The sequence below is a fragment of the Tauraco erythrolophus genome, chromosome 25 (genome assembly GCF_009769465.1).
Source record: "Tauraco erythrolophus isolate bTauEry1 chromosome 25, bTauEry1.pri, whole genome shotgun sequence".
Taxonomy (NCBI): Eukaryota; Metazoa; Chordata; class Aves; order Musophagiformes; family Musophagidae; genus Tauraco; species Tauraco erythrolophus.
This window is the reverse complement of record NC_141489.1, coordinates 5,103,129-5,128,291: the sequence shown is the minus strand read 5'-3', so window position 1 is coordinate 5,128,291 and position 25,163 is coordinate 5,103,129. Positions and strand designations below refer to the sequence as shown.

Here is a 25,163-nt window from a genome sequence, read left to right as displayed (position 1 = left end):
CAAAAAAAAACGCTCGTGAGGTTAAAAAGGGTAATTCTCCGAAACCCAAAGGCGGCAAGCACACGGAGAAGGCTGCCGAGAGCGCGGGGCAGCAGAAGGAGCAGAGTACTACTGAAATGGCAGCTCAGCAGAGCAAAACAGAACTCAAAGAAGTCCCTGAAAATGCGAGTATGCAGGAGAACAAGCAGCTTACGGAGAGCAGCCTCCCCGAGCCAGACACTGCTAAAGAAGTCACTCAGCCTGTCCCGAGCTGTAAAGATGTCACCGAAGGACCAAAGCATCCGACAGGGCCTTTTATTCCCGTTCTGAGCAAGGATGAGAGCACGACTCTCCAGTGGCCTTCAGAGCTTCTCATATTTACCAAAGCAGAGCCCTCCGTTTCCTACAGCTGTAACCCCCTGTATTTCGATTTCAAGCTCTCTCGCAACAAAGACGCTAAAGGTAAAGGGGCGGAGAAATCGAAGGACGCGGGGGGTCTTTGTAAAGAAAACGTTCCGAGCGCGGAATCTGGGGAGATGAGCAAACCCAAGGACGCAGAAAGCGTAGCTAACAGTTCTGCTCTAAAAACGGAAAACAAATCTCTGCCCACCTGTAGCTCCCAGAACAAGCAGGAGCCCAGTTTGACGAGCGTCGGTAAGGGAGAGGGAGAGGACAGTAGTAAAAGCGTGACCAGTAAGAATAGACCTGGGAGATCCCATAAACACAAAAAGAAAAAGAAGCATAAAAAGTCCAGCAGACACAAACGTAAACACAAGGAGGAAGCTGACGAGAAGGGCCGAAAAACTGACCTGGGAGAAGAGAAACCCAAAAAACGGAAAAGACACAGGCGCAAAAAATGCAAACCCTCTCTTTCTGCTGAATCGGAACGAGCGCTAAAAACCGAGCTGCCTGAAGATTGTAGCCATTTCCAGAAGAAAAAGTGGTTCTTTCAGGAGTCCCAGAGGAAGTCTCTATCCACCGAAGAGGGAAGCAGCAGCAAAAAGGAGGATGGTGGTAACTCCTGCCAGGAGCACGGCGGCAAAAAGCACAAGGCTGAGGTGCAGCAGTTCCCTGCTCTGAGGAGACGGTGTCTGGCCCCTGCCCCGGGCAGGCCCAGCCGCCGGAGCCGGCAGAGCAGCGGCGACTACGACAGCGACGAGGGCTCTCCCGGGAAGCACTGCCGGCAGAAATCCCCGTCGCAGTACAGCGACGACTACGACTCCGGCAGCGAGCACTCCAGGAGCCGCTCCAGGTCAGGGCGGAGGCACTCCTCTCACCGGTCCTACTCCACCAGCTCCGACGCCTCCTCGGAGCAGAGCCGGTACAGCCGGCGGAGGAGTTACTCGGATGACAGCTACAGCGATTACAGTGACCGCTCGAGGTGCCACTCAAAGCGGTCCCACGACTCGGAGGATGACTCCGACTACAACAGCTCCAACCACAGATCCAAGCGGCGCAAGTACTCCTCTTCGGAAGACGACTACAGCTCGAGCAGGAGCAGGTCGAGGAGCCGAAGCCGGAGCCGAACCCACCCTCGAGGCAGGTCAAGAACGAGGAGCCGGGGCAGAACCCGCAGCAGCAGCTGCAGCCGCAGCCGCAGCAAGAGGAGAAGCCGGAGCGTGACGGGTCACAGCTGGAAGCGGAGCCGCAGCTACAGCAGGGACCGCAGCCGCAGCACCAGGAGCCCCTCGCAGAGGTCGCTCTCGCGAAAGGGCTCCCGAGGCCACGAGAGCCCTGAGGAGAGGAGACCTGGGAGAAGAGACTTCATCAGGTCCAAAATCTACCGCTCGCAGTCTCCTCACTATTTCCGGGCCGGCCGAGGCGAAGGCTCGGCGCTGAAGAAAGAGGATGGCAAAGGAGAGGATCCGAAAGGATCTGGCTCGCTCTCCCAAAACAGCAGCGGCTCCGGCACGGGGCGGGCCTCGGAAGGCGACTGCAGTCCAGAGGAGAGAAACTCCGTCACTGCAAAACTTCTCCTGGAAAAGATTCAATCCAGGAAGGTTGAGAAGAAGCCCTGCGTCGCTGACGAGGTGCTGGCAGGGGCAAACAAGGTGGGCATAAAGCTCAAAGATCCTCCCCAGGGCTACTTTGGCCCCAAGCTGCCCCCTTCCTTAGGGAACAAACCCGTTCTGCCCCTGATTGGGAAGTTGCCAACCGTTCGAAAACCAAACGCCAAAAGATACGAAGAGTCTGGCTTGGAGAGGGGCGAGGAGCAAGAGCTGTCGGATTGCGAGGATGTTTCCCAAGGCATGGAGGAGGCTCAGCTGGCCGGCCAGTCTCTCCTGGAGGAAGTGGTGATGGTCATTCAGGACAAACCTCTGGATGAGCAGAAACGTGACGAACCCGCTGTGGAAATGCCGTCCATTCCTCTCGAAGCGCCGGCGCTCCCCGAGTGCTTCAGTTCCGGAGATCTGGTCATGCCACACAACTTCCTCTCGGATCCGAGCGATGGTGATGGGCTAGAACCTATGGATGGGGGCAACCAGCCTGTCCCAGTGGAAACCAGTATGATGCCCTTAGTTCCAGATGTTGAGCACTTTCCTGGCTACGTGCCTCAGAGCGGGGAGCCGAGCATTGAAGGGGACCGGGAAGGAGGAGAAGACTCCTCCCTAGCACCGCTGGAGAGCCAGCCCATCACTTTTACTCCCGAAGAAATGGAGAAATACAGCAAACTGCAGCAGGCTGCTCAGCAGCACATTCAGCAGCAGCTTCTGGCGAAGCAGGTCAAGGCCTTTCCCGCCTCGGCGGCCCTGGCACCGGCAGCGCCTGCCCTGCAGCCCATCCACATTCAGCAGCCGGCAGCGGCGTCCGCCACCTCCATCACCACGGTGCAGCATGCCATCCTGCAGCACCACGCCGCCGCGGCCGCCGCCGCCATCGGCATCCACCCTCACCCCCATCCCCAGCCTCTCGCTCAGGTCCATCACATACCCCAACCCCACCTGACGCCGATTTCCTTATCCCACTTGACCCACTCCATTATTCCAGGCCACCCCGCTACGTTTCTCGCCAGCCACCCCATCCACATCATCCCGGCGTCGGCTATCCATCCGGGCCCTTTTACTTTCCATCCGGTTCCTCACGCTCTCTATCCGACCCTCCTGGCCCCGCGGCCCGCTGCCGCCGCCGCCGCTACGGCGCTGCATCTTCACCCTTTGCTGCACCCCATTTTCTCAGGACAGGACTTGCAGCATCCCCCCAGTCACGGCACATGAAGGACGAAAGTGAAGTAACCTCGGAGGAAGGAGGATATTTTTGCATTTTGGGAAGGGGTTGAAGGCGATGCGGTTGGCAGGTGAGGCCTTGGGAATTTCATTTCACTCTTTGGTGGCCGAAGAAGCCCCGGGCTGGAGGGCCGGTGGCAGCAGGCGGCGGGTCGGCTCGTAAGCGTCGTGAATATCCACTTCCAGGGACTGTCTGGCGTCCAGCGCCTCCGTGCACGCAGCAGCGCTCTCTCCTAGAACCACCATCGCACGTGTAGACCAGTGAGACGCTTGGAAAGGCTTTTTTCCCTGGTTTCCTGCGCTCCGTCATCTTCCTCTGCCGCCTTGTATGTGATCAGTGAAATTTCATTCACGCTAATAGGTCTTTCAGATCCTTTTAATGAGGTCCTCTAATTAAAGTAGCCAGCATGATTGACTCTGGCTTCTCATTGGTGATAGAACGTTGGGTAACTGGGGGATCCTGGCGAGGGGACCGGTGGAAGGGCAGTGCCACTCTTGCTTTGCCTGGGCTGGTACCGGTTTTCAGGCATTGCAGGAGATTCCTTGGCACCCCATCGCCACACGCTTGGGTGGTTTGTGGTTTTTTTTCCTCGATGTGACAGTGAAGGTGGAAGTAAGATCTTTTTTGAAAGCTGAAGTGAAGAGGAGCTGCACGTGCGCTCGGAGCTCCGACCCTTCTCCATCCCGCATTAGCGTTCTCCAGCGCCATTGGCACCTTCTGGATATCCTGGACTGGAGAGAGGGTCTCGGTTTGGTGGTTGGTGATTTCAAGGTGGGCTTTGACCACGCTTCTCCTGAGAGGGAAGGGGAAAAAAAACAACCAAACAAATAAAAATCACTCTGACTTCCATCTTTTGCGGTGTTGGGAAGGAGGCACTCGGATGAGAGAGAGAAGGAAAATCCCTGAAGGAATTGAAGCAATACAGAGGACTGGGGAGAGCGGCAGGGGTGTGTAAAGTGTATTCTTTCCTCTGTAATACTGATGGTTTCCTTATTAATTTATAGGATATTTTTTTTTTTAATGTAAAGAATTGCACTGAACTCTGTAAACAAAGATGCTGCTTTTTGTAGCTCATATAAAAAGGTTACATTTGTAGTATACCGCAATAATATTTTTTACAGCCAGTTCTTTTAGTGGTACTTGTTCCGGTGGCTTCTGTGTAAATATGTTTGCTGTAGGTGAAATAAGACACTTGTAAAGGTTCAACTTTATAGTCTCAGCTAGATGCAAAATGACTAAGCATGTATATTTTACCAAGCTCATGTATTTTTGAAGTTTTTATGTACTATAAAATGTAAAAAAAAAAATAATATCTTCATTTAGCATTTTGCAGAAGGAAAAAAAAAAAGTGAGACTTGGGCTGGGTGAGGTGGGTGGAGGAGCCAGCGGTGGCTCGGACAGTTGATGACTGGCATCGTGCTGGGAGCTGCTGGCTCTGCGGAGCGGGCAGCCCGGGCAGCGCCGTGCCCTCCGCGCCTCTGCCAAGCAGCTGCTGGTAGGAATCGACACTGGAGACAGGCTCAGGAGTGTCAGGGCTTTGGGTTGTTTCCCAGAGTATAAAATACCCCCTTTTTTTTTTTTCCCCTTTTTTTCTTTTTTTTTAATTTTAATTTTTTCCCCCTGGGTTCGAAGCGGTGATTGGCAGGTGCCAGCCCGGCCGTGTGGTTCAGAACAACCTGGTGAAGGAAGAGCCCTGTAACCATTTGCCATCTGACACGCTGGCAGAGGCGCTTCAGGACTGATCCGTTGAGGCCGTGGTGTTCCCTAAGGGATTTCTCTGGCTTTTCCAGCACCCTCCGCCGGCTGTGGCTCCCCCTAACCGCGGGAGATCCTCCATCCACGAGCTCTTCCCGTCGCACGAGGACGAGGCGCTGCTGACCCGGGTGGTTCAGGTCCAGGTCTTGCTCGTGTTGGAGCGGTTCAGGGGCACCGAGCGCTGCTTCGGAGGGCCGGGTTTCCGAGCGGGCAGCACGGGGGCACGGAGCACCGACGGCTCCCCATCCTCTCCGGGAGCACGTTCCGGCTCCCCGTCCTCTCCGGCGCTGAGAGCCGAGGCAGGGCAGAGATTTGAAGGATCGAAAACTTGAGCTTCCTCACTCTTTAAACGAGAAACTTTGGCGTTTGAGCAGGTCGGGCTGAAACACAACGGTCAGGGAAAAAAAAAAAAAAGGGACTCAATTTCTCTGTAAATAATTAACAGATTCAGTATTAATGTCTCCGTGCTGAGCTTCGTTAGCTTCTAGGTTCAAAACGCGTGTTCTGGCACCCTTCACGCTGCCGTCAGGGGCTTGGGGTTGGTTTTGGGTTGGTTTTGTTTTTTTTTTTTTTTTGAACTTCCAAAATAGTGCTAAAAATAATTAACCTGTCATTACTTAACGAGCATAAACAGACTGTATTTAACTTTGTCACATAAGATATATATATAAATATATATATATGCTGTAAAATGAGGGGGAAAAAGACCTTTCTAATAAACCAATGATTTGTGGAAAAAAAAAAATAAAAATGTGTGGTTGTGTGAGATGACTTGGAGCTGCTGCAGCTCATCGCCATGTAGCCCAGGGCCGTCTTTTTCCAAAAATAACCCTCTTGGACGCTCGCTGCGTTGAGTAAAACCGCTTTTAATTGGGATCTTTTGCTCGGAAGATATCGAGCTGGACACAGGGAAGATGTACTCTTCATTATTTTTCTTGTTTTCAAGGATGTTATTCTGGGGAGGAGCCCTCAACGCACCTAGCGGGCACTGCCAGCTGCTCTCCTGGCCCAAAATCCACGGTGAAAGTGGGCGAGAAGTGGTGGTTGTCGGTGCTTCGGTGGCTGCAGCGGCAGCGTGCCCGGCGCCGGGCATCTCAGCCACCCCGTCTCTCTGCTCCACGCTCTCCTGAGCGTGGCTCCTGCACCCAGCATCCCTGGCACTGATGGTCAAGCAGCTCCGTGTCCTGGGGCATTGCCCGCCATGCAGCGTGGCTTTGGTGGAAGCCTGGATGGGTGTCAGAGGTGGCCAGTGCTCGGGGCGAGGAGCACCAGCCTCTTTCTTCACAAAAGGTCTTAATTTGGTTAAAAGAAAAAAATCGAAGCCCCGAGTGTTGCCGGGGTTGGGGTGGGGGCACAACCTGCCCTTGCCTGGGGTTTCCGCCTTCGGGCGGCCCTGGCACTGGTTGGTTGGATGAACGGCAGCGCGGGAGCGGTGCGAGAAACGGGGAATTAAGTCACTTGATTGAAGAAAGAAAGAAAATTGCCTTGGAGCGTTGGGGCTTGGGAAGAGACCTGCGGAAGCGGAGCAGCTGGTGCCCAGCGCGGAGCCCTGTGCCCAGCAGCTGCTCTCTGGGCGCGGGGCTGAGCCGGGCTCCGCTAAACCCTGCCCCAGCTCCAGCCCCGGCTCAGCCCCAGCTTTGGGCAAACCCCACTGGTTTCCGATCGCAGCCAAGAGGTTGGAGCCACCTTCCAGCTGCAGCCCCGGTGCTGGGGGCTGCTGGGCACCCCCTGTGCCCCCCCAGCCCCCCCGTCCTGGCCTCGCTTCCCACCTGCAGCTTCGGGGTAAAGGGCTGAAAAACCCGTTCCTGCGTGGGGCCCTCCAGTGCCTCTCTCTGGCACCCGCTCAGGGTGGGCAAGAGGAACCCCCGGCAGCGGGAGCTGCCTTAATTGAGGGTGTTAATTAACTTCCCAAGGGGGTTAAGCTTGAAGGGGACAAATGGGTTCCGCCAAGGGGAGCCCATGGGTGTCACGGCAGGGCTGGGTCCCAGCAGCCACCAAAGACCCCACATGGCATGTGGGCTGGCGCCCATCACCCCCTGTCCTGGCACCTGTGCCTTGGCACTTGTCCCCTATGTCCTGGCACCTCTCACCCCCTGCCCTGGCACCCATCCTCTTGCCAGAGGCTTTCAGGGGCTCCCTTCCCTGGGACAGGGGAGTCAGGCTGGTGGTGATGCCCGATGCTGGTGGGGTGAGCGGGGAGCCGGGCGTCCCCCACCCCCTCTCTGCTCCATCTCGCTGCGGAGGGGCCCTCGGGGACGAAGGACGGGGCCCTGTGCCCCGCGGCCGTCCCCCCTCCCTGCTGTGTTTCCGCCGGCCGGGCCGTGGCCGCCTGCACCCCGAGATAGGCACCATGGGGGGCTGGATCCGGCTCCGGCAGGAGGAGGGTATCAGGTCCAGGGTGCTGAGCTGCTTCCTGCCCTGGCCCTGTCCCCAACCACCCTCCATGTCCCCCGGGCACCCCTGTACCCCTCCAGCTCCCCGGCAGGAACCGCTGTGTGCGGGGGGGCCCTTCCTGCATCCCCCGTCCCCGGCTGCATCCCCTGAGATAAGGGGGGATGCCCTGGGACGGGGCTGCCCGCGGCATTTCAGGGTGACGATGGCGGCTGCCACAGCCCTGCTCCGGGCACTGCTGCTCCTCGGGGGGCTGTGCCCAGCCTCTGCCCTGGGGCTCCTCCAGGACCCCCCGGTCACCTACGAGGGACCCCCCGGCAGCTATTTCGGCTTCGCTCTGGATTTCCACACCGCCGGGGACAAGTATGGAGACACCGGGGTGCTGGGGCCGGGCACGGCACCCACACCCCCCACCCCAACACCCACTCTGCCCACCCCAGGCCCAGCGTGGTGGTGGGGGCACCCCGTGCCAACACCTCCCAGCCCGGCGTGGCTCAGCCTGGCGCCGTCTTCCTCTGCTCCTGGCCCCCCGGCGCCACCCCCTGCCACCTTGTCCCCATCGACACTGCAGGTGAGTGGGTGCCATGGGGTGATGGGTGGGTGCAGAGGGGTGAGGGGCATCGACCCAGCACATTCCCTCCCTCTCCGGCTTCCCCAGGGAATGAGACCGAGATCCGAAACACCTTGGAGCTCCACACCTACAAGTCACACCAGTGGCTGGGGGCATCGGTCACCAGCTGGGACGGCAAACTGGTGGTGAGGGCACCCAGCGGGTGGGTGGGCAGCCATGGGTGCTGGTGGGGTGGGTACCCACCCCGTCCCTCTTGCCGTCTCCAGGCCTGTGCCCCACTGCAGCACTGGAACGCGATGGAAGGGCAGCACGAGGCTTTCCGCACCCCGACGGGCACCTGTTTCGTGGGCACCCCAGGGATCGGGCGCTTCGCCTGGTACTCGCCGTGCCGTGACCAGCTCATGGCCAGCACCTACCGAGCCAGCAGATACGGTGAGAGCGGGTGGGTGCACGGTGGGTGCCCCCCACCCTTGGCTGCTCTGACCCTGCCCTGTGCCCACAGCCTACGACAGGCGCTACTGCGAGATCGGCTTCAGCGCGGCCGTCACCCCCGTGAGATGGGTGCTGGGGGTGGGAGGGGTGCCCAGGGTGCCCCCGGGGATGCCCAGGGGGATGCTGATGGGGATGGAGAGGGTGTGGCTGGGATGGTACCTGGGTGGGGGTGTTGGGGTGGGAGATGCTGGGGTCGGGATGATGGGGTGAGGGGTGATTGAGTGGGGAATGCCAGGGTGGGAGGTGCCAGGTTGGGTGGGGGATGCTGGGGTGGGGGATGCCAGGGTGGGAGGTGCCAGGTTGGGAGATGATTGGGTGGGAGATGTCAGGAGGAGGTTGCCAGGGTGGGTGATGCTGGGGTGGAGGATGCCATGGTAGGTGATGCTGGGGTGGGGGATGATTGGGTGGGGGATGCTGGAGCAGGAGGTGATTGGGTGGGGGGTACCAAGGTGAGGATGCTGAAGTGGGCAATGCCAGGGTAGGGGATGCCATGGTTGGTGATGCTGGAATGGGAGATGCCAGGGTGAGGATGCCAGGGTGGGGGTTCTGGAGAGGGGGTGCCCCAGGGAAGATGCTGACACCAGCTGGCCCTGCAGGATGGCACGTTGGTGCTGGGTGCCCCCGGCGGGTACTACTTCACAGGTGAGTCCTGCTGTCGGGCACTGCCAGCCGGGCCAACTGCTCCCAGGGCACACCCCTTTGGGTGGGCACGGTGGGAGGAGGGCATCCAGAACGGGGCACCCACTCCCGCAGCCGCACTGGCAGCTCAGGGTGGGTGCCAGCGGGTGCCCTGGTGTCACGCAGGGCTGCTGTACTCGGTGGGGGTGGATGACATCCTCACCCGCTTCCACGGCAACTCCCTGCTGTGGCTGGAGCGCCCAGGACGTCCCACGGAGGAGCCCATGTCCATAGACTACGAGGACGGGTACCGGGGTGAGTGGTGGGCTTGGGGCACCCCAGCACCCCAGCTGGCTCGTGCTGGGGCACAGCAGGGAGTCACCGGTGCCCATCTCCCCTCAGGGTACTCGGTGGCCGTTGGCGAGTTTGATGACGATCCCAAAACCAAAGGTAGGGCTGGGTGGGCACAGGGGCCAGGGCCGCCTGAGTGGGAGGGTGACACAGGCCCCGGGCACTCTGGGGCTCCAGGGTGCCCTCCCAAGGGCTCAGGGACACGAATTGTGCCATCTCTGAGCCCCCATGCCCACTCCAGTGCCAGGGGGTATCTCTGTGCCCACCCCAGTGCCAGGGGTGTCCCTGTCTCCCCATGCCCACCCCAGTGCCAGGGGGTATCTCTGTGCCCACCTCAGTGCCAGGGGTGTCCCCATGCCCCTGTGCCCACCCCAATGCCACAGCGGGGACACTCAGGGCTCTTGTCCCCTGCAGAGTATGTGGTGGGGGTCCCCAACAAGAGCAACACGAGGGGCGAGGTGAGTGGCACCAGGTGCCCGGCAGTGGGGTCACTGCTGTGGCCGGGCACCCTGGGGTGGCACCTCAGGGTGGGGTCAGGGCCAGGGCCTGACGCTGCTCTGGGCAGGTGGAGATCTTCAGTTTGGGGGCGACCCTGCGCCGGCTGCAGGGCATCACCAGTGAGCAGGTACCCCCCGCCCTGTGCCAGCACCCCATGGCACCCTGCCCCACCGCCCTGCCACCCCACAGCACCCCATGGCACCCTTCCCCCTTGTGCCAGCACCCCTGGCACCCCCGGCACCCTCAGCACCCTGCCCCCCTGCCCCATCACCCCCATGCCCCCCTTACCCCCATGCCCTCCCTTACCCTCGTGCCCCATCCATCACCCCATGGCTCTGCAGTGCCCAATGCCACCCTGCCCACCCTCCTGGCACCCCACAGCACCCAACCCCAGTGCTCTGAAGCACCTCTTTCCCCCCAACCCCAGCACCTCTCATCACCCAACTGCCCCCTCACTCCCCCCCTCACCCAGTGCACCTCCTGGCACGACTCCCCCACCTCCTCCCAGTGCCACCACCCCCCCCACCCCTTCCAGGTGGCCTCGTACTTTGGGCACACAGTGGCCGTGGCCGACGTCAATGGGGATGGGTGAGAGCCGGGACTGTCCCTCCCCCTTCACCCCCCCCATGGGGGCACCCTGGGGTGCTGCCCCTTGCCTGGCACACCCCTGCGTGCCCCCAGTCCCCAAACGCGGGGGACCTGGATCCTGACCCCCCTGTGCTGGGCGCAGGTGGGACGACGTGCTGGTGGGTGCCCCCCTGTACATGGCCCGACGCCCTGACGGCCAACGCAGCGAGTTGGGGCGTCTCTACCTCTACCTGGGTGGGGGGCAGCGACGCCTCACCCGGCCCCCCCAGACCCTGACGGGCACCCACCCCTACGGCCGCTTCGCCGCCGCCATCGCCAGCCTGGGGGACCTGGACAAGGATGGCTACGGCGGTAACACCAGCCTGGCACGGGGGTGGTGGGGGGCTGTGCCAGGGAACGTGCCACCCTGCCCGGCAGTGCTCAGTCTAAACTATTGGGAAAACTGAGGCTGGAGCAGGCAGGCGGGTGCCAGGATGGGGCACCCGGTGGGTGCTGACATCCCCTATGTCCCCAGATGTGGCTGTGGGTGCCCCGTTGGGGGGTGACGGTGGCAGTGGGCAGGTTTTCATCTTCCGCGGGCAGAGCGAGGGTTTGGTGCCAGTGCCCACCCAGCGCCTTGACAGCCCCTTCCCCGGCCCAGCCGCCTTCGGCTTCGCCCTGCGTGGTGCCACTGACCTGGATGGCAATGGCTACCCAGGTATGGCCCCGTGGCCTGGCCACTGCTGTGCCACCCTGCTGCCACCCGCTGCCACCCACCCTGTCACCGACCCCCTGCTTGTGCCCACAGATCTGCTGGTGGGGGCTTATGAGGCTGCCAAGGTGGCTGTGTACCGGTGAGTCCCCATCCCGCCAGCTCCAGGGATGGACCTTGGCACCCTGCCCGGGTCCCCCGGCACCTCAGCGATGTCCCTGTGTCCCAGGGGACAGCCCGTGGTGGTGGCTCGGACCCAGCTGGGTGTCCCTGACGGGCTGAACCCCAAGATCCTGGAGTGTGTCCTGCCTGGCTCCGATACCCACGTCAGCTGGTGAGCTGGGGGGCACCACCATGGGGACACCGCTGTGGTGGGGACACTGCCGTGGTGGGGACACTGGTGTGGTGGGGACACTGGCATGGTGGGGACACCGCCCTGGGGACGGCGGCGGGTCCCTGAGCACCCCTGGGTGCTGTGCCCCTTGCAGCTTCCCCGTGGTGCTGTGCGTCAGCGTGACGGGCCAGCACCTTCCCCAGGACATCCGTGAGTGCCGGCGTCACCGTGGGGGACACGGGGCACCACCAGGGCGTTCTCAGGGGTGACTCTGGTGCCATGCCCTCCTCGTGCCCGCTGTGCCCTGCCAGGCCTCGACGTGGAGCTGCAGCTGGACCGGCTGAAGCCGCGGCTGTCCCGGAGGGTGCTGCTGCTGCAGGGCCACCAGCCGTCCTGGCACCGGGAGCTGACGCTGAGCCCAGGGACACCCCCTGAGTGCCACAACCTCACTGCCTACCTGAGGGTACGGGCACCAAGGCAGCGTGGGCTGGCACTGTGGGGACAGCTGTGTCGCCAGCTGGGATGGGGACAGTGGCATCTCCTGCCCTGGGAGGGTGGGGCACAGTACAGAGACAGTGGCATCCCCTGCCAGGGTGGGGACAAGGATGGGGACATCAGTGTCCCCAGCCCGCGTGGGTGGGTGCCCCGGGGCACAGTGGGCACTGGGTGCCACTGGGGTGCTCTGCCCGTGGGTGTCCCCAGGACGAGGCTGACTTCAAGGACAAGCTGAGCCCGGTGGCACTGAGCCTGAGCCTGGCGCTGCCCGGGGGGGCCGTGGGGCTGGTGCTCTACGGGGACACGCTGGTGCAGGCACAGGTAGGGGGGACACGGCGGGGCTGGGGATGGCACCGTCGCCACCCGCTGCCACCGCTGTGCCCCTGCCCCGCCATCCCCAGCCTGTCCCCAGTGTTCCCAGTGACCCCTCCCTGGGACACAGCCCCTGTCTCCAACATCCCTCCCTCCTGCTGTCCCCAACGCTTCTGCGGGGTGTTCCCCCACCCCCTCACTGTCCCTGCTCCCTCCCTGCGATGTGCCCCCTGTACCCCCCACTGTTCCCAGTCCCTCCCTGTGATGTCTCCCCACCTCCTCCACTGTCCCCAGTCTCTCCCTGCGATGTCCCCCGACCCCCATACTGTCCCCAGTCCCTCCCTGCAATGTCCCTCACGCCCCCACCGTCCCCAGTCTCTCCCTGGATGTCCTCCCAGTGTCCCCCACTATCCCCAGTCCCTCTCTGCGATATCCCCTCTGGCCCTTCTTGCTGTCCCCAATCCTTCCCCGGGGTGTCCCCTCTCTACCCGCCATTGTCCCCAGTGACTTCCTCCCCCCGCCCCCCACTGTCCCACATCCCCCCCGTCCCAGACCCACATCATACTGGAGGACTGCGGTGAGGACAACCTCTGCGTCCCCGACCTCCGCCTGGCTGCTGACACGTGAGCGCCCGGGTGGGCGACAATGGGTGTCTGCTGGCACCCCCCACCCCAGGGTGCTGAGCCCTGTGTGTCTCCCCCCAACCCAGGCCCAGCAGGCACCTGCTCATCGGGGCGGAGGCCACGCTGCACCTTCGTGCCAACGCCACCAACACGGGCGAAGGCGCCTTCGAGGCTGAGCTGCGGGTGCAGCTGCCCCCTGGCACCCATTACCAGGCTGCCCGCAGCAGCATCCCGGTGGGTGCCCAACAAGGTGGCGGAGGGGTGGGGGAGCACCTGCCCTGCCCTTGGTGGCCGTCACCTTCCCTGTGGGTGCTTGGTGGTGATGGGTGCCAAGGGGTGCCCAGGGTGGGGGGCTCAGTGGTGGTGGGTGCCAAGGGGTGCCCGGGGTGGAGAGCTCATGCCCTGCACTTGAAGCGTGCGGGTCCTTGGGGTGGTTGGTGCATGGCATGGGGGGTGCCCATGACGTGTCACCCCCCGCCGTGTCCCTGCTCCGTAGGGACAGGAGAAGCTGAGCTGCAACCCCAGGAAGGAGAACGGGAGCCACGTGGTGCTCTGCGAGTTGGGCAACCCCATGAAAGCGGGTGCCCGGGTAAGGACCTGTGGGGTCCCCCCCTCACCGAGCCCATCATCCTGGCGTCGGGGCTGGGCGTGGGTCACGTCACCCACGCACCCTCCTGCTGCCCCCCACACCACCAGATCACCGTGGACATGGAGCTGAGTGTGTCCGGGCTGGAAGACATGGGTGATGCCATCACCTTCCAGCTCCAGCTGCGGAGGTGCCACGGTGCCAACCCCCAGTGCCCCTGTCCCCTGCCCGCTTGGGGGACCTGGCCACTGGAGATTGGGTGGCCTCAGCGTGCCCCCAGCCCCGGTGGCCGTCCCTCACCCTGCTGTGTCCCCGCAGTAAGAACAGCCCCAGCCCCACCAACGCCTCGGTGACGGTGACGGTGCCCGTGGAGGCGCAGGCGGCCATGGAGCTGCGGGGGTGAGGATCTGGGGGAGGGCATGGGGGACCAGGAGGGGACACACGGGGGGCACACTGACCCCCTTCTCCCACCAGCAACTCCCTGCCTGCCACCACGGTGCTGCCCGCCAGCTGGCACAGGGTGGAGGGCAGCCGGCGGCTCGAGGACCATGGCGTGAAGGTGGAGCACGTCTACCAGGTAGGGTGCTGCACCCATGGGTGCCCGGGGGACTGGCCCCCTCCCCGGTGTCACCTCACCACCCTCCTGCAGCTCCACAACAAGGGTCCCAGCACCGTCAGCGGGATCACCCTGCGCCTCGCCGTGCCCACACACCTGGGCAGCCACGTCCTGTTCTACCTGCTGGAGCTGGGCACCGAGGGGGGCATGAACTGCACCCACCCACCCGGCCTCAACCCCGAGCAGGTAGGGTGCTGCCTGGGGACCGGCACCCACCTGCTGGGTTCTGAGTGGGTGTTGAGGTGATGTCCCCACCCCCCACTTTATCTCCTTCCAGCTTGAGAGTCCCCAGCCCACGGTCCCAGCACCCCGCAACGGCACCCACCAGCGGGAGCGCCGGGAAGCAGAGGAACCGCCAGGTTCTGGGCTGGAGGAGCCCATCCCCGTGGTGAGCGGGTGGCCCATGATGGGTGCGGGGGCTCGGGGGGTGCCCCCTGGCTTGGGGGTCAGGGTGACGCCCGCCGTGTCCCACAGGACTGCGGCACGGCTGCGTGCGTGGCCATCACCTGCTGGGTGCCCAGCCTGGCCAAGGACCAGCGGGCACTGGTGAGCGTCCATGCCCTGCTCTGGATGGACACCCTGCAGCAGGTGAGTGGCCCCTGTTGGGGACAGGGAGGGGACAGGGTGGCACTGGGTCCCCCAGGGTGTCCCCACCGTGTCCTGTCCTGCCCAGTGGTCCCTGGGGAGCTGCGGAGAGCGGCCCTGGGGACACCGGGCACGGGGTCACGGGTGCTCCATCGGCTGCCAGCACCCCTGACGCCACATCCCCGTGTGTCCCCACGTGTCCTCATGTGTGCCCGCGTCCATCCCTAGCGTGAGCACCTCCTGAAGCAGTTCCTCATCCAGTCACGAGCCTGGTTCAACACCTCAGCCATGCCCTACCGCGTCCGGCCCCGCATCCTGCCCGCTGGCGAGGCCACGGTACGGCTGGCATGGGCACAGCGTGGGGGGCGCACAGGGCCAGGCTGTGGTGGCAGCGGTGTCACCCACCTGTTCCTGCGCAGGCTGTCACCAAGGTGGTCCGCGCCAGCCCTGGGGGCGAGAGGGCTGTGCCCGTGTGGTGGGTGGTGCTGGGGGTCCTTGCTGGGCTCCTGCTCCTCACCCTCCTCATCCTCGTCCTGTGGAAGGTGAGTGGGTGGGGTGGGGGGACGGACACCGGGGACACGGGCGACACCGCGCCGTGGTAGTGGGACCCTGATGGCACTGGAAGGACCCATGAAATGGGAGGCGCAGCCCTGGGGGTGGGGGGCACGGGGTGGGGAGCAGCAGCTGGGTGGTGCTGTGGGGTCCCCCAGGGTGATGGCGTGGGGTCCCCCGTGTGCGACATGATGGGGTCCCCCGGGACCGATGCTGCGGGGTGCCCCGGGGCCGGGCTGTCACCGTGTCCCCCCTCCAGACCGGGTTCTTCAGGAGGATGCGGCCGCCCGCCGAGGATGACACGCAGGAGCTGACACCCAGCCAGGCCCAGGAGCCGGGAGGTGCCCAGGCCTAGTGGGGTACCCTGGGATCTCCCTGCGCCCCCCGTCCCACTCTGTGTCCACTGGCCCAGTGCCCATGTCCCCAGCACCCATGAGTGTCAGCGGGGCACAGCCCCCATGTCCCCAGCAACCCTGGGTGCCAATGGAGCATGGCACCCATGTCCCCAGCACCTTTGGGTACCAGTGGGGCACAACACCCCATCCCAGCCCCCATGTCCCCAGCACCCTTGGATGCCCATGGGGCCCAGCACCTCCATCCCAGCATCCATGTCCCCAGCATCCCTGGGTGCCCATGGGGGCCAGCACCCCACTGCTGCCCCTGGACAATAAAGCTCTGCCTGGCACCATGGTTGTCCCTGTGGGGTGACGTGGGGGTGGGTGTCCCCCCACTCAAGACTGGTCCCATGAGGGGCCTGGGGAGGTAACAGGCCACCCATGGGGGTGAATAGGGACCGGGGGTGCCTTTTAGGGGCACAGGCCTGGCAGGTGGGTGCCAGAGTCAGTGCCAGGTTGCTGGTTGCGGTACCAGTGACTGGTACTGGGGGCTGGGTGCTGGTACTGGGGTCAGTACTGGGATGCTGGTGCCATACCAGGGGTGGGTGCTGATACTGGGGTTGGTGCCAGGTTGCTGGTGCGGTACCAGGGGTGGGTACCAGTACCAGGGTCAGTCCTGGGATGCCGGTGCCAAACTGGGTGTGGGTGCCGGTGCTGGGGTCAGTGCCAGGTTGCAGTTGCGGTACCGGGAGCTGGTACGGGGGGGTGAGTGCTGGTACCAGAGTCAGTGATGGGATGCTGGTGCCAATACAGAGGGGTGGTGCCGGTACCGGTGCCAGTTTGCCGTTGTGGTACCAGGGACTGGTACCAGGGTGGCGGTGCCGGTACCAGGGATCGGTACCAGGGTCAATTCTGGGATGTTGGTGCGGCTCTGGCTACCGGCACCGGGGGGTGGGTGCCGGTCCCGGGCTCAGCCCCGGCACATCGGTGAGGGTCCCGGAGGCCGGGGCGGTACCGCGGGTGGCTCCGGGGGGTCCGGGGCGGTGCCGGGGGTGGCTCCGGGGGGTCCGGGGCGGTACCGCGGGTGGCTCCGGGGGGTCCGGGGCGGTGCCGGGGGTGGGGGCCGGGGCCGGGGCGGGGCGGGCGGCCGTGCCCGGCGGCTCCGGCAGGTGGAGCCCGGTCCCCGCGGCGGCGGCGGCGGCGGCGGGCGGAGCGGGCCGGGCCGGGCGGGCCGGGCATGGCGGGGTAACGGCGCGGGAGCGACCATGCGGCCCCGCCGCCTCCTGCCGCCGCTGCCGCTGCTGCTGCTGCTGCTGGCCGCGGGCGGGCGGCGGGCGCGGGGCGCGGCGGACCCGGGAGCGCACGGTGAGAGCGGCCTTTGTGTGCGGGGGCGGCGGGGGGGGGGGGCGGGGGGAGGTGCCCGCCCCCGACCCGACCCGCCCCGACCCCCCGCCGGCCCCTCCATCCCCCCCCCCATCCCCGCCTGTCTGACCCCCACCCCCCCGGGGACGGACCCCCCCGTGGCTGCCCCCCCCCCCGCCGCTGATGGTCTGTACCCCTCCGCGGTTGTCTGTCTGTCCGTCCCCACCTCCCCGGCACCAGGGTGCTGGGTGGGGGTCCTGGGGAGCGCCTGGGGGTGCAGGAGGGTGGTGGTGGGGGGGGGGTGGGGGTCCTCGGCAATGCCATAGGGTGCAACTGGGTGGGCGGGGGTCGTGGATAGAGCTTGCGGGGGTGCAAGAGGGTGGGGGGTGGTCTCAGGCCATGGGGTGCAGGATGGTGGGTGGGGGTCCTGGGCGGCGCCGGGGGGTGCAATGTGATGGGTGGGGGTCGCAGGCCAAGGGGGTGAAGGAAGGATGGGTGGGGGTCCTGGCAGAGCTTGGGGGTGCGGGAGGATGGGTGGGGGTGCCAGGCTATGGGGTGCAAAATAGTGGGTGGGGGCTGTGGACAGGGCTTGGAGGTGCAGGATGGTGGGGGGGGTGCCAGGCCAGGGGGTGCATGATGGTGGGGGGGGGGGGGTCCTGGGCAGAGCTTGAGGGGTGCAAGAGGGTGGGTGGGGGTTGCTGGACAAGGAGTGAAGGATGGTGGATGGGGGGGGTCCTGGACAGTGCCAGGGGGTGCAGGATGGTGGGTGCCAGGGGGTGCAGGGTGGTGGATGGGGGTCCCAGGCCAGAGGGTGCAGGATGGTGGTGGGGGGGGTGGTCTCAGGCCAGGGGGTGCAGGATGATGGAGGGGTCCTGGGCAGCAACAGGGGGTGCAACATGGTGGGTGGAGGTGCCAGGCCAGGAAGTACAGGAGGGTGGGGTCCTGAGCAGCACCCGGGGTGCAGGATGCTGGCAGGGGTGCGGGGGCATCCTCAGCAGGGTGCGGGATCACCCCATTGCAGGAACCTCTGCCCGCTCTGGGCAGGCTGCGTGGGCCTTGGGGTGCAGCGTGTCACTTTGGGGTCCCTGTGGCTCCCTGTGACCCCCCGCCTGGACCCCAAACCCTCCTGGCAGTGCCCCTGTGCCAGGTGTGCCCGGGGGGGTGAGGGGGTACCCCAACCCTGGCACGGCCGCAGCCCCGTCCTGCCCGTGCTGGCTCAGCTCCGGCTGGTGTCACCCATGGGGTGACAGCAGTGACGGGGCACAGGGCCGGATGCCCGGGTCCTGCTCTGCCCCCACCCCAGGCCTGGCACCCCCCACCCACCCCCTCATCATGGGGCCGGGGGGTCACACTGGGAAAGCGGTGGGGTGCCAGCATGCCCTGCCCTGACTGTACCACTGCCCAGGGACCCCTTGGCCATGGTGGGGGGCTTGTGCCCATGGGGACAGAGAGTGAGGAGGGAGGGGGCTGTGCCCCCTCCCCGGGGGGTGCCACCTTGGCCCCCCCGCCTCTCCGGAGGACACCACGGGGTGGCTGTCGGTGCCAGCTGTCCCCCGGCAGCTGCAGGTGGCTGCGGGGACATTCCTGGCCCCCGGGTGCCAGCTGTCCCCGCTACGTGGGGGGACACCCCCGGTTGTTTGTCCCCCCCCATCCCCAAATTCCCCCCCCCACAGGGCGTCACCGAAGCAGCTGCTGCAAATTCCTTCCCCTCGCCCATCTCCACAGCTGGGCAACATCTGGGGGAGGGGGGGTGGGGGGTGCCCAGTGTGGCGGGGGGCACACACTTTTGAGGGGCAGGATGGTGCCAGGGGGGACACAGGGTCCCCAGAGCCCCTGGGGCCGCGGGATGAAGGAGGTCGTTGCCAGGGTGATGGCGCCCGCACTGGGCCAGCTGCCAAGGGCCGCGGGCTCATGCGCAGGATGGTGCTGGCACGGGGAAGCTGGGGGCACGGGGGGCGTGGAGTGTCCCTCCCCACCCCCCAGCAGTGCCCAACCCTGCCCTGTGTTGGGGACTGGGATGGGGGACCCGTCCCTGGGCCGCTGGTGGGGCTCAGTGGGGTGGAGACCCCCCCCAAACTCATGACACGTGAGCTGCACCCTGAGGGGGCATGGCCCTGCACGGGCCCTTGCAGAGGGTTTGGGGAGGGACACGACTGGGTGCACCCACCCACGGGGGCACAGCATCCTGGGGCAGTGACCACCCACTTCATAGGGGGCTCAGGGTGGGCACGGAGAGGGGCACAGGGGTGACACCCACACCCCCCTGGATGGTGCCCACTGTCCTGCCGGGGTGGTGCCCACAGACCTGCCAGCAAGGTGCCTGTCACCTGCTGGGGTGGTGCCTGTGACCTTACTGGGGTGATGCCCGTGACCCACCAGAGTAGTGCCCATGACCTGCTGGGATGATGCCCATGATCCAACAGGACAGGTCTCACCACCCTGCTGAGATGGTGCCCTTGACCCACCAGGGTGGTGCCCATGACCTTCTGGGATGGTGTCTGTGACCCATCAGGGTGGTGCCCATGACCCATCAGGATGTGCCCGTGATCTGCTGGGATGGTACCCATGATCCACCAGAATGGTGCCCATGACCCATCAGGGTGGTGCCCATGACCCAGCAGGATGTGTGTGTGATCTGCTGGGATGGTACCCATGATCCACCAGAATGGTGGCCATGACCTGCTGAGGTGGTGCCCGTGACCCAGCAAGATAGGTCTCACCACCCTGCTGAGATGTAGCCCTTGACCCACCAGGATGGTGCCCATGACCTGCTGGGGTGGTGCCCATGACCTGCTGGGATGGTGCCCATGATCCACCAGGATGAGTCCCACTACCCTGCTGCTATGGTGCCCCCCACCCCATCCACAGGGCACACTGGGTGGTACCCGTCGGCACTGGGGGTGCCCGTGCCTGTGCCCACGCGTGCCCGTGTCCCCACAGAGGTGCTGCTGAAGGTGCAGGTGTACGAGAGCGGGACGCTGGCGCCGCTGGCCCAGGCCACCCTGGAGGTCTTCGGCAACCGCAGCTCCCTGGCAGCCGCCACCACTGACCACGAGGGCACCGGTGTCCTGCCCGTGCCCTACCGCCTGGGCACCTGGGTGCTCGTCACCGCCGCCCGCCGCGGCCACGTCACCACCTCCGTCCCCTGGCGTGTCAACAAGCTGCCACGTGAGTGACCCCGGCCCCTTCCAGGGACCCCAACCCTTTACTGGGGGCTCTGAGCCCTTATGGGAGACCCCAACTCTTTACTGGGGGGCTCCAAGCCTTATGGGGGACCCCAACCCCTTACTGGGGGGCTCTGAGCCCTTATGGAGACCCCAACTCTTAACTGGGGGCTCTGCGCCCTTATGGGGGGACACAACCGCTTACTGGGGGTTCTGAGCCCTTATGGGGACCTTGACCCTTTACTGGGGGCTCTGAGCTCTTATGGGGCAGCGCAAGCCCTGACTTGGGGGCTCTGAGTCATTATGGGGGGGCTCTGAGTCTTCCCTGCAGGAGCTGGTTCCTTATGGGGGCTCTGATCTCCTATGGGGGCCCTGACCCCTTACTGGGGGGACGAGTCCCTTACTGGGGACCCCAACCCCTTACTGGGGACCTCAATCCCTTATTGGGGGGCCAATCCCTTAATGGGGTCTCTCATTCCTCCCTTACTTGGGGGGGCTCCAGTCTCTCACTGGGGGTCTTTGATCCCTTCCTGGGGACCCCCAATCCCTTACTGGGACCCACAGTCCCTTCCTGGGGATCCCAAAGGGCTTTTTGGGGGGAGGGTCCCTTACAGAGGGGTGTTTAGGGGGTCCAGCCCCTTTGTGAGGGGGTGGTCATGTCCTGGTGGCCCTGAAGTCGCCCCATCCTGGGGCAAGGGGCGTGGGGGGGCACCCTGGGCTGGGCGCCAGCCCTTGTGCCCAGGGCCATGGCGAGGCAGGGGGGGGAGCGCGGGGCGGCATCGATGGGGTCACCTTGCTGGGGGGTGGGACACGTGGGAGCACTCGGGGTGGGGCGAGGATGGGGGTGCAGGATGGAGGTGTGGGGGTGAGGGTGTGGGATGGGGGGTGTGGGGGGTGCAGGGGTTGGGGTGCACAGGGATGGGGTGCAGGGATGGGGGTGCACAGAGATGAGGGGTGCAGGGGTGGAGGAGTGTGGGGTGGGGTTGCAGGGATGGGGGATGCAGGGATTGGGGTGCACAGGGATGGGAGTGCAGAGATGGGGGTGCAGGGATTGGGGTGCACAGGAATGGGGTGGTGCAGGGATGGGGGGATGCAGGAATTGGGGGTGCGTATGGTGGGTGAGACTGGGAGTACAGGTGGGAAGTGGGGGATGTGCATGGAGCAGGGAGCCCCGGGGACGGGGGGGGTGCGAGGCCGGGGGCTGTGCAGGGACTGGGGGGGTGGGGGGGTGGGGTGCAAGGATTGGGAGGTGCAAGGATCGGGGTGCAGGGGGGGATGCACAGGGGCTGGGGAGGTGCCCGGCCATGGCAGGTCTGGGCTGTGTGCCAGGATGGGGGTATGCAGGGGGTGCCCCCTCCCTGCCTGTCCCTCCCTGTCCCCATGTCCATCCCCCCCTCCCCACCCCCTCACTTTCAGGCTCTGCCGGACCCCCCCGCCCCCTCTCCCCAGCAGCACCCACCCTCCTCCTCCTCCCACAATTAAAAGCAGGGTATTGAGGGGCTATTTTTGGGGTCCCCCTCCTCACCCCTCCCCACCCCATTGCAGTCTACGCCTCCATCAGCCTCTACCTGCTCCCCGAGCGTCCTGCCACACTCATCCTCTACGAGGACCTGGTCCAGATCCTCCTGGGATCTCCAGGTGAGCGCTGGCGAGGGCGTGGGTGATGCCAGCACCCTGCCCTGGGTGCTGCCACCCACCTTGTCACCCCACCCACCCCCCGCAGGTGCCCGGGGCCAGCCGTGGGCACAGTTCCCGCGGCGGGCAGCCCGCTTGCCGCGCAGCTCCACGTACAACCAACTCGCCGCGTCCCTCACCGCCGCCACCGGCCCCAGCCTGGCCCGTGCCTTCCCTGCTTTCCTGGGCACCGAGCAGGACGGCAGCGGTACGGGGGCACCGGGATGAAATCTGGGGGGACCCCCCCACCCACCCCATGAACCTGTATCCACGGCCCTGGTGCTTGTCCCCGCAGCCGATGCCACCTGGCTGGAGCTGGCGCCGGTGGCGGCTCTCAGTGTCCACCTCTTCACTGGGAACGGGACGGAGGTGCCGCTGGCTGGCCCCGTCCATCTCTCCATCCCTTTGGCCACCGACGTCGGGCCAGTGGTGGCCACCAGTGTGCCAGCCTGGAGGTTCGACCCCAAGAGCGGTGAGCGGCAGCGGAGGCGGGTGGCGGAGGGGTTTGGGGTTGGCACGGCTGGTGGCGGTGTGGGTGATGAGTTTGGGGGGGTCTCAGCCCGCTGCGGGTTGGGGTGGGGGGGACGGCCGTGTCTCCCTGCAGGGCTGTGGGTGCGGAACGGGACAGGGCTGATCCGGAAGGAAGGGCGTCAGCTCTACTGGACCTTCGTCTCCTCCCAGTTGGGATACTGGGCAGCGGCTCTGCCTGCTCCCAGCACAGGTGGGTGACACCCATGGGTGCCCCCAGCCTGGGTGCCCCCGTCCCTGTGGGCTGGCTGGCCTGGGTGGGGGGTGGCAGCACCCCAGGGTGAGCGGGGGGGACGGGTGCTGGACAGCCAGCCCATGGGGTGCTGGGGGGTGCAGCCCCCCGGGGAGCTCTGGCTGGGGTGGGGAGGGGGGGGTCTGTGCCCCATGTCACCCTGCTGCCCCCCAGGGCTGGTGGCGATGGCAGCGGGCAGCACGGACATCACCACCTACCACACCATCTTCCTGCTCACCATCCTGGGTGCGCTGGCCCTGCTCGTCCTCATCCTCCTCTGCCTCCTCATCTACTACTGCAGGTCAGCACTCCCTGCCTGGCACCCCGGGCAGCCCGACCACGGCTTTGGGGTGGGAGGGGGGCACACACCACCCACCTGGCACTCCTGGGCATCCTACAGGGGCCTGGGTACAGGGCGGGGAGCACCATCTGCCTGGCACCTCCTGGGTGCCCTATAGCTGGCTTTGAGGGACCACCAGCCCCCAGCACCCCTGGGTGCCCTATAGCTGGCTTAGAGTGATGACACTCCGCCAGCACCCCTGGGTGCCCTATAGCTGGCAAACCCCCCTCCTCTAGCACCCTGCAGCAGGTGATGGAGACGGGTGGGGTGGGATGGGGCACCCATGGGTGACCTCCCCCATCTCCCTGCAGGCGCCGGTGCCTGAAGCCGCGGGCGCAGCCCCGGAAGGTGCCGCTGCCGGGGCCGCTGGATGCAGCGCGCCGGGACCAGGCCACCTCGGTGTCCCAGCTGGACCTCCTGTGCAGCGGCAGCCACCCCGAGACGGCGTCCTCAGGGGGGGACCCCGACCTCCCCACCCCCGCCTTACCCCCCGCTACCCGGGACCTTCCCCCAATCCGGCCAGACTTTTTCCAACCGCCGGCTCCCCCCCAGCTGCGCCCCGGCCCTCGGCCCCCCGCTGCCACCCTGGCCCCCCGCCGCCGCCAGCCCCCGGCTCCCGAGGACTACGGGCGCCCTGGCGAAGCCTTCGGCCTCAGGGCTGCCCGCTCGGTGGACGGGCTGCAGCCGCCGGATGAGCCCCCCCGGGGGACCCCCATTTTCCCCCCTCGGCCCCCTTCGCCCCCTCTGTTTGCCCGCTACGGGGGGCAACCCACCGAGCACCCCTTGCCCGACCCCCCGCCTCGGCCCCCCTCCTTGGCACCCACGGGACCCCTCCTCCTCTGCGGCCCCCTGGAGCGGGGAGGGGGCCCGGAGGACGTGTACCGGGGGGTGATGCCCACCCTCCTCATCCCCGCCCGCTACATGCGCTTGGCCCCCGGCGAACCGGAGGGTCCCCCCGAAAGCGACGGGGGACCCGGTTCGACGGTGCCACCGGCTGCCCCTGCGCCCCCCCCGTCCTCCGGGCAACCGTTTGAAGAAGGGGAAAACTGGGGTGGGGGGCGCGCCCCCCAACCGGTCAGCGGTTCGGTGGCCATCCCGGTGCTGCTGGACGGGTCGGCGGTGGCTCAGCTCAACGGGGAGCTGCAGGCGCTGGCGGGGCAGCAGCTGTTAGAACTGGGGGGGGCCGCCGCCCCCCCGAGCTTGGTTCGTCTCCCTGGACGGGCGCTCTTCCCAGGTCCGGCATTCCTACATCGATCTCCAGGGAGGCGAGAGGGGCGCCGGCCCCGCGCCCCCTCTACGCCCCCCCCGTGCCCTGGGAGGTGGGGGGGAGGACGGTGGGAGCCGCCCCCCCCCCTCCCTTCCCGTCGCCTCCCCCGAGGACAACTCGCTGGCCCCGTTGCTGGAAGGGGGGAGCGGGGGGCGGCGCGGGGGGGGCAGCGGGCGCAGCAGTGCCAGTGATGCCCCCCGCGACTCGCTGACCAGCCCCGAGGAGGAGGCGCTGGGCGAGGGGGGTGAGGGGGGCGAAGAGGGGGGCGACCGGAAAAGCCCCTGGCAGAAGAGGGAGGAGCGGCCGTTGATGGTCTTCAATGTCAAGTGAGTGGGGGGGGGAGCTCTGGTTCTAGGGGGGGGATGGGGGAGGCCAGGGGGTGGGGGAGGTGGGGGGGATAGGGGGGTGCGTTGGGATTGTCCTGTCCTGCCACCGGTGCAGCCCACTGCCATCCCAGCCCACCACCACGTCATCCCACCACCAAGTCATCCCATCATCCTGTCACATCATCCTGCCACCACATCATTCCATCACACTATCCCACCACTGCGTCATCCTGTCGCATTATCCCACCACCACGTCATCCCACCACCATCATCCCATCATTCTGTCACGTCATCCAACCACCACGTCATCCCATCACCATATCCCGTCATCCTGCCACCACGTCATTCCACCACATTGTTCTACCACTACACTGTCCCACCGTGTCATCCTGTTGCATTATCCCACCACCACGTAATCCCACCACCATCATCCCATCATTTTGTCACGTCATCCCACCACCACGTCATCCCATCACCATCATCCCATCATGGTCACGTCATCCCACCACCATGTCATCCCACTGCCATCATACCATCATTCTGTCACGTCATCCCACCATCATGTCATCCTGCCACCGTCCTGGCTTGTCTCTATCCCATTCCATCACTGTCATCCCAGCCCAGCACCATCCTGTCCCATCCCACTGTCCCATCCAGCCACTGTCTCCCACCA

The 25,163-nt window shown here is 65.3% G+C and overlaps 3 protein-coding genes across 3 annotated transcripts in view; all 3 read left to right on the top strand.

Moving 5' to 3' along the window:
* The window catches only part of GPATCH8 (G-patch domain containing 8), a 58,565-nt gene extending 54,007 nt beyond the window's left edge, over positions 1-4,558 (top strand). The window contains 1 exon segment of the mRNA XM_086626664.1: positions 2-4,558. Coding sequence (XP_086482790.1) covers positions 2-3,194 — 3,193 coding nt within the window. The 3' untranslated portion in view covers positions 3,195-4,558.
* Positions 4,559-7,555: 2,997 nt separating this feature from the next.
* On the top strand, positions 7,556-15,938 carry ITGA2B (integrin subunit alpha 2b). Its single transcript, XM_086626333.1, has 30 exons — positions 7,556-7,713; positions 7,791-7,921; positions 8,009-8,106; positions 8,188-8,353; positions 8,424-8,473; positions 9,010-9,055; positions 9,218-9,346; positions 9,434-9,481; positions 9,797-9,840; positions 9,948-10,007; positions 10,416-10,468; positions 10,611-10,819; positions 10,983-11,165; positions 11,256-11,301; positions 11,389-11,493; positions 11,648-11,703; positions 11,805-11,956; positions 12,196-12,309; positions 12,853-12,923; positions 13,010-13,157; positions 13,420-13,512; positions 13,620-13,699; positions 13,828-13,908; positions 13,984-14,086; positions 14,159-14,311; positions 14,403-14,513; positions 14,600-14,713; positions 14,939-15,046; positions 15,130-15,252; positions 15,522-15,938. The coding sequence occupies exons 1-30, from the start codon at positions 7,556-7,558 to the stop codon at positions 15,615-15,617; spliced, it is 3,129 nt and encodes a 1,042-aa protein (XP_086482459.1). The 3' UTR covers positions 15,618-15,938.
* A 924-nt stretch (positions 15,939-16,862) lies between these two features.
* On the top strand, positions 16,863-24,494 carry FAM171A2 (family with sequence similarity 171 member A2). The gene is given in 9 exon segments (XM_086626682.1): positions 16,863-16,962; positions 19,900-20,127; positions 21,669-21,761; positions 21,847-22,005; positions 22,093-22,269; positions 22,402-22,518; positions 22,732-22,858; positions 23,209-24,073; positions 24,075-24,494. Coding segments are annotated over 9 exon segments (2,286 nt in total).
* The last annotated feature ends 669 nt before the right edge of the window (positions 24,495-25,163 follow it).

Coding starts and splice junctions, on each gene's coding strand:
- ITGA2B (XM_086626333.1), top strand. CDS start 7,556: ATGGCGGCTGCCACAGCCCTGCTCCGGGCACTGCTGCTCCTCGGGGGG. Junction 9,056..9,217: donor CGGCGGGTACTACTTCACAG/GTGAGTCCTGCT, acceptor GGTGTCACGCAG/GGCTGCTGTACTCGGTGGGG. Junction 15,047..15,129: donor TGCCCGCTGGCGAGGCCACG/GTACGGCTGGCA, acceptor GTTCCTGCGCAG/GCTGTCACCAAGGTGGTCCG.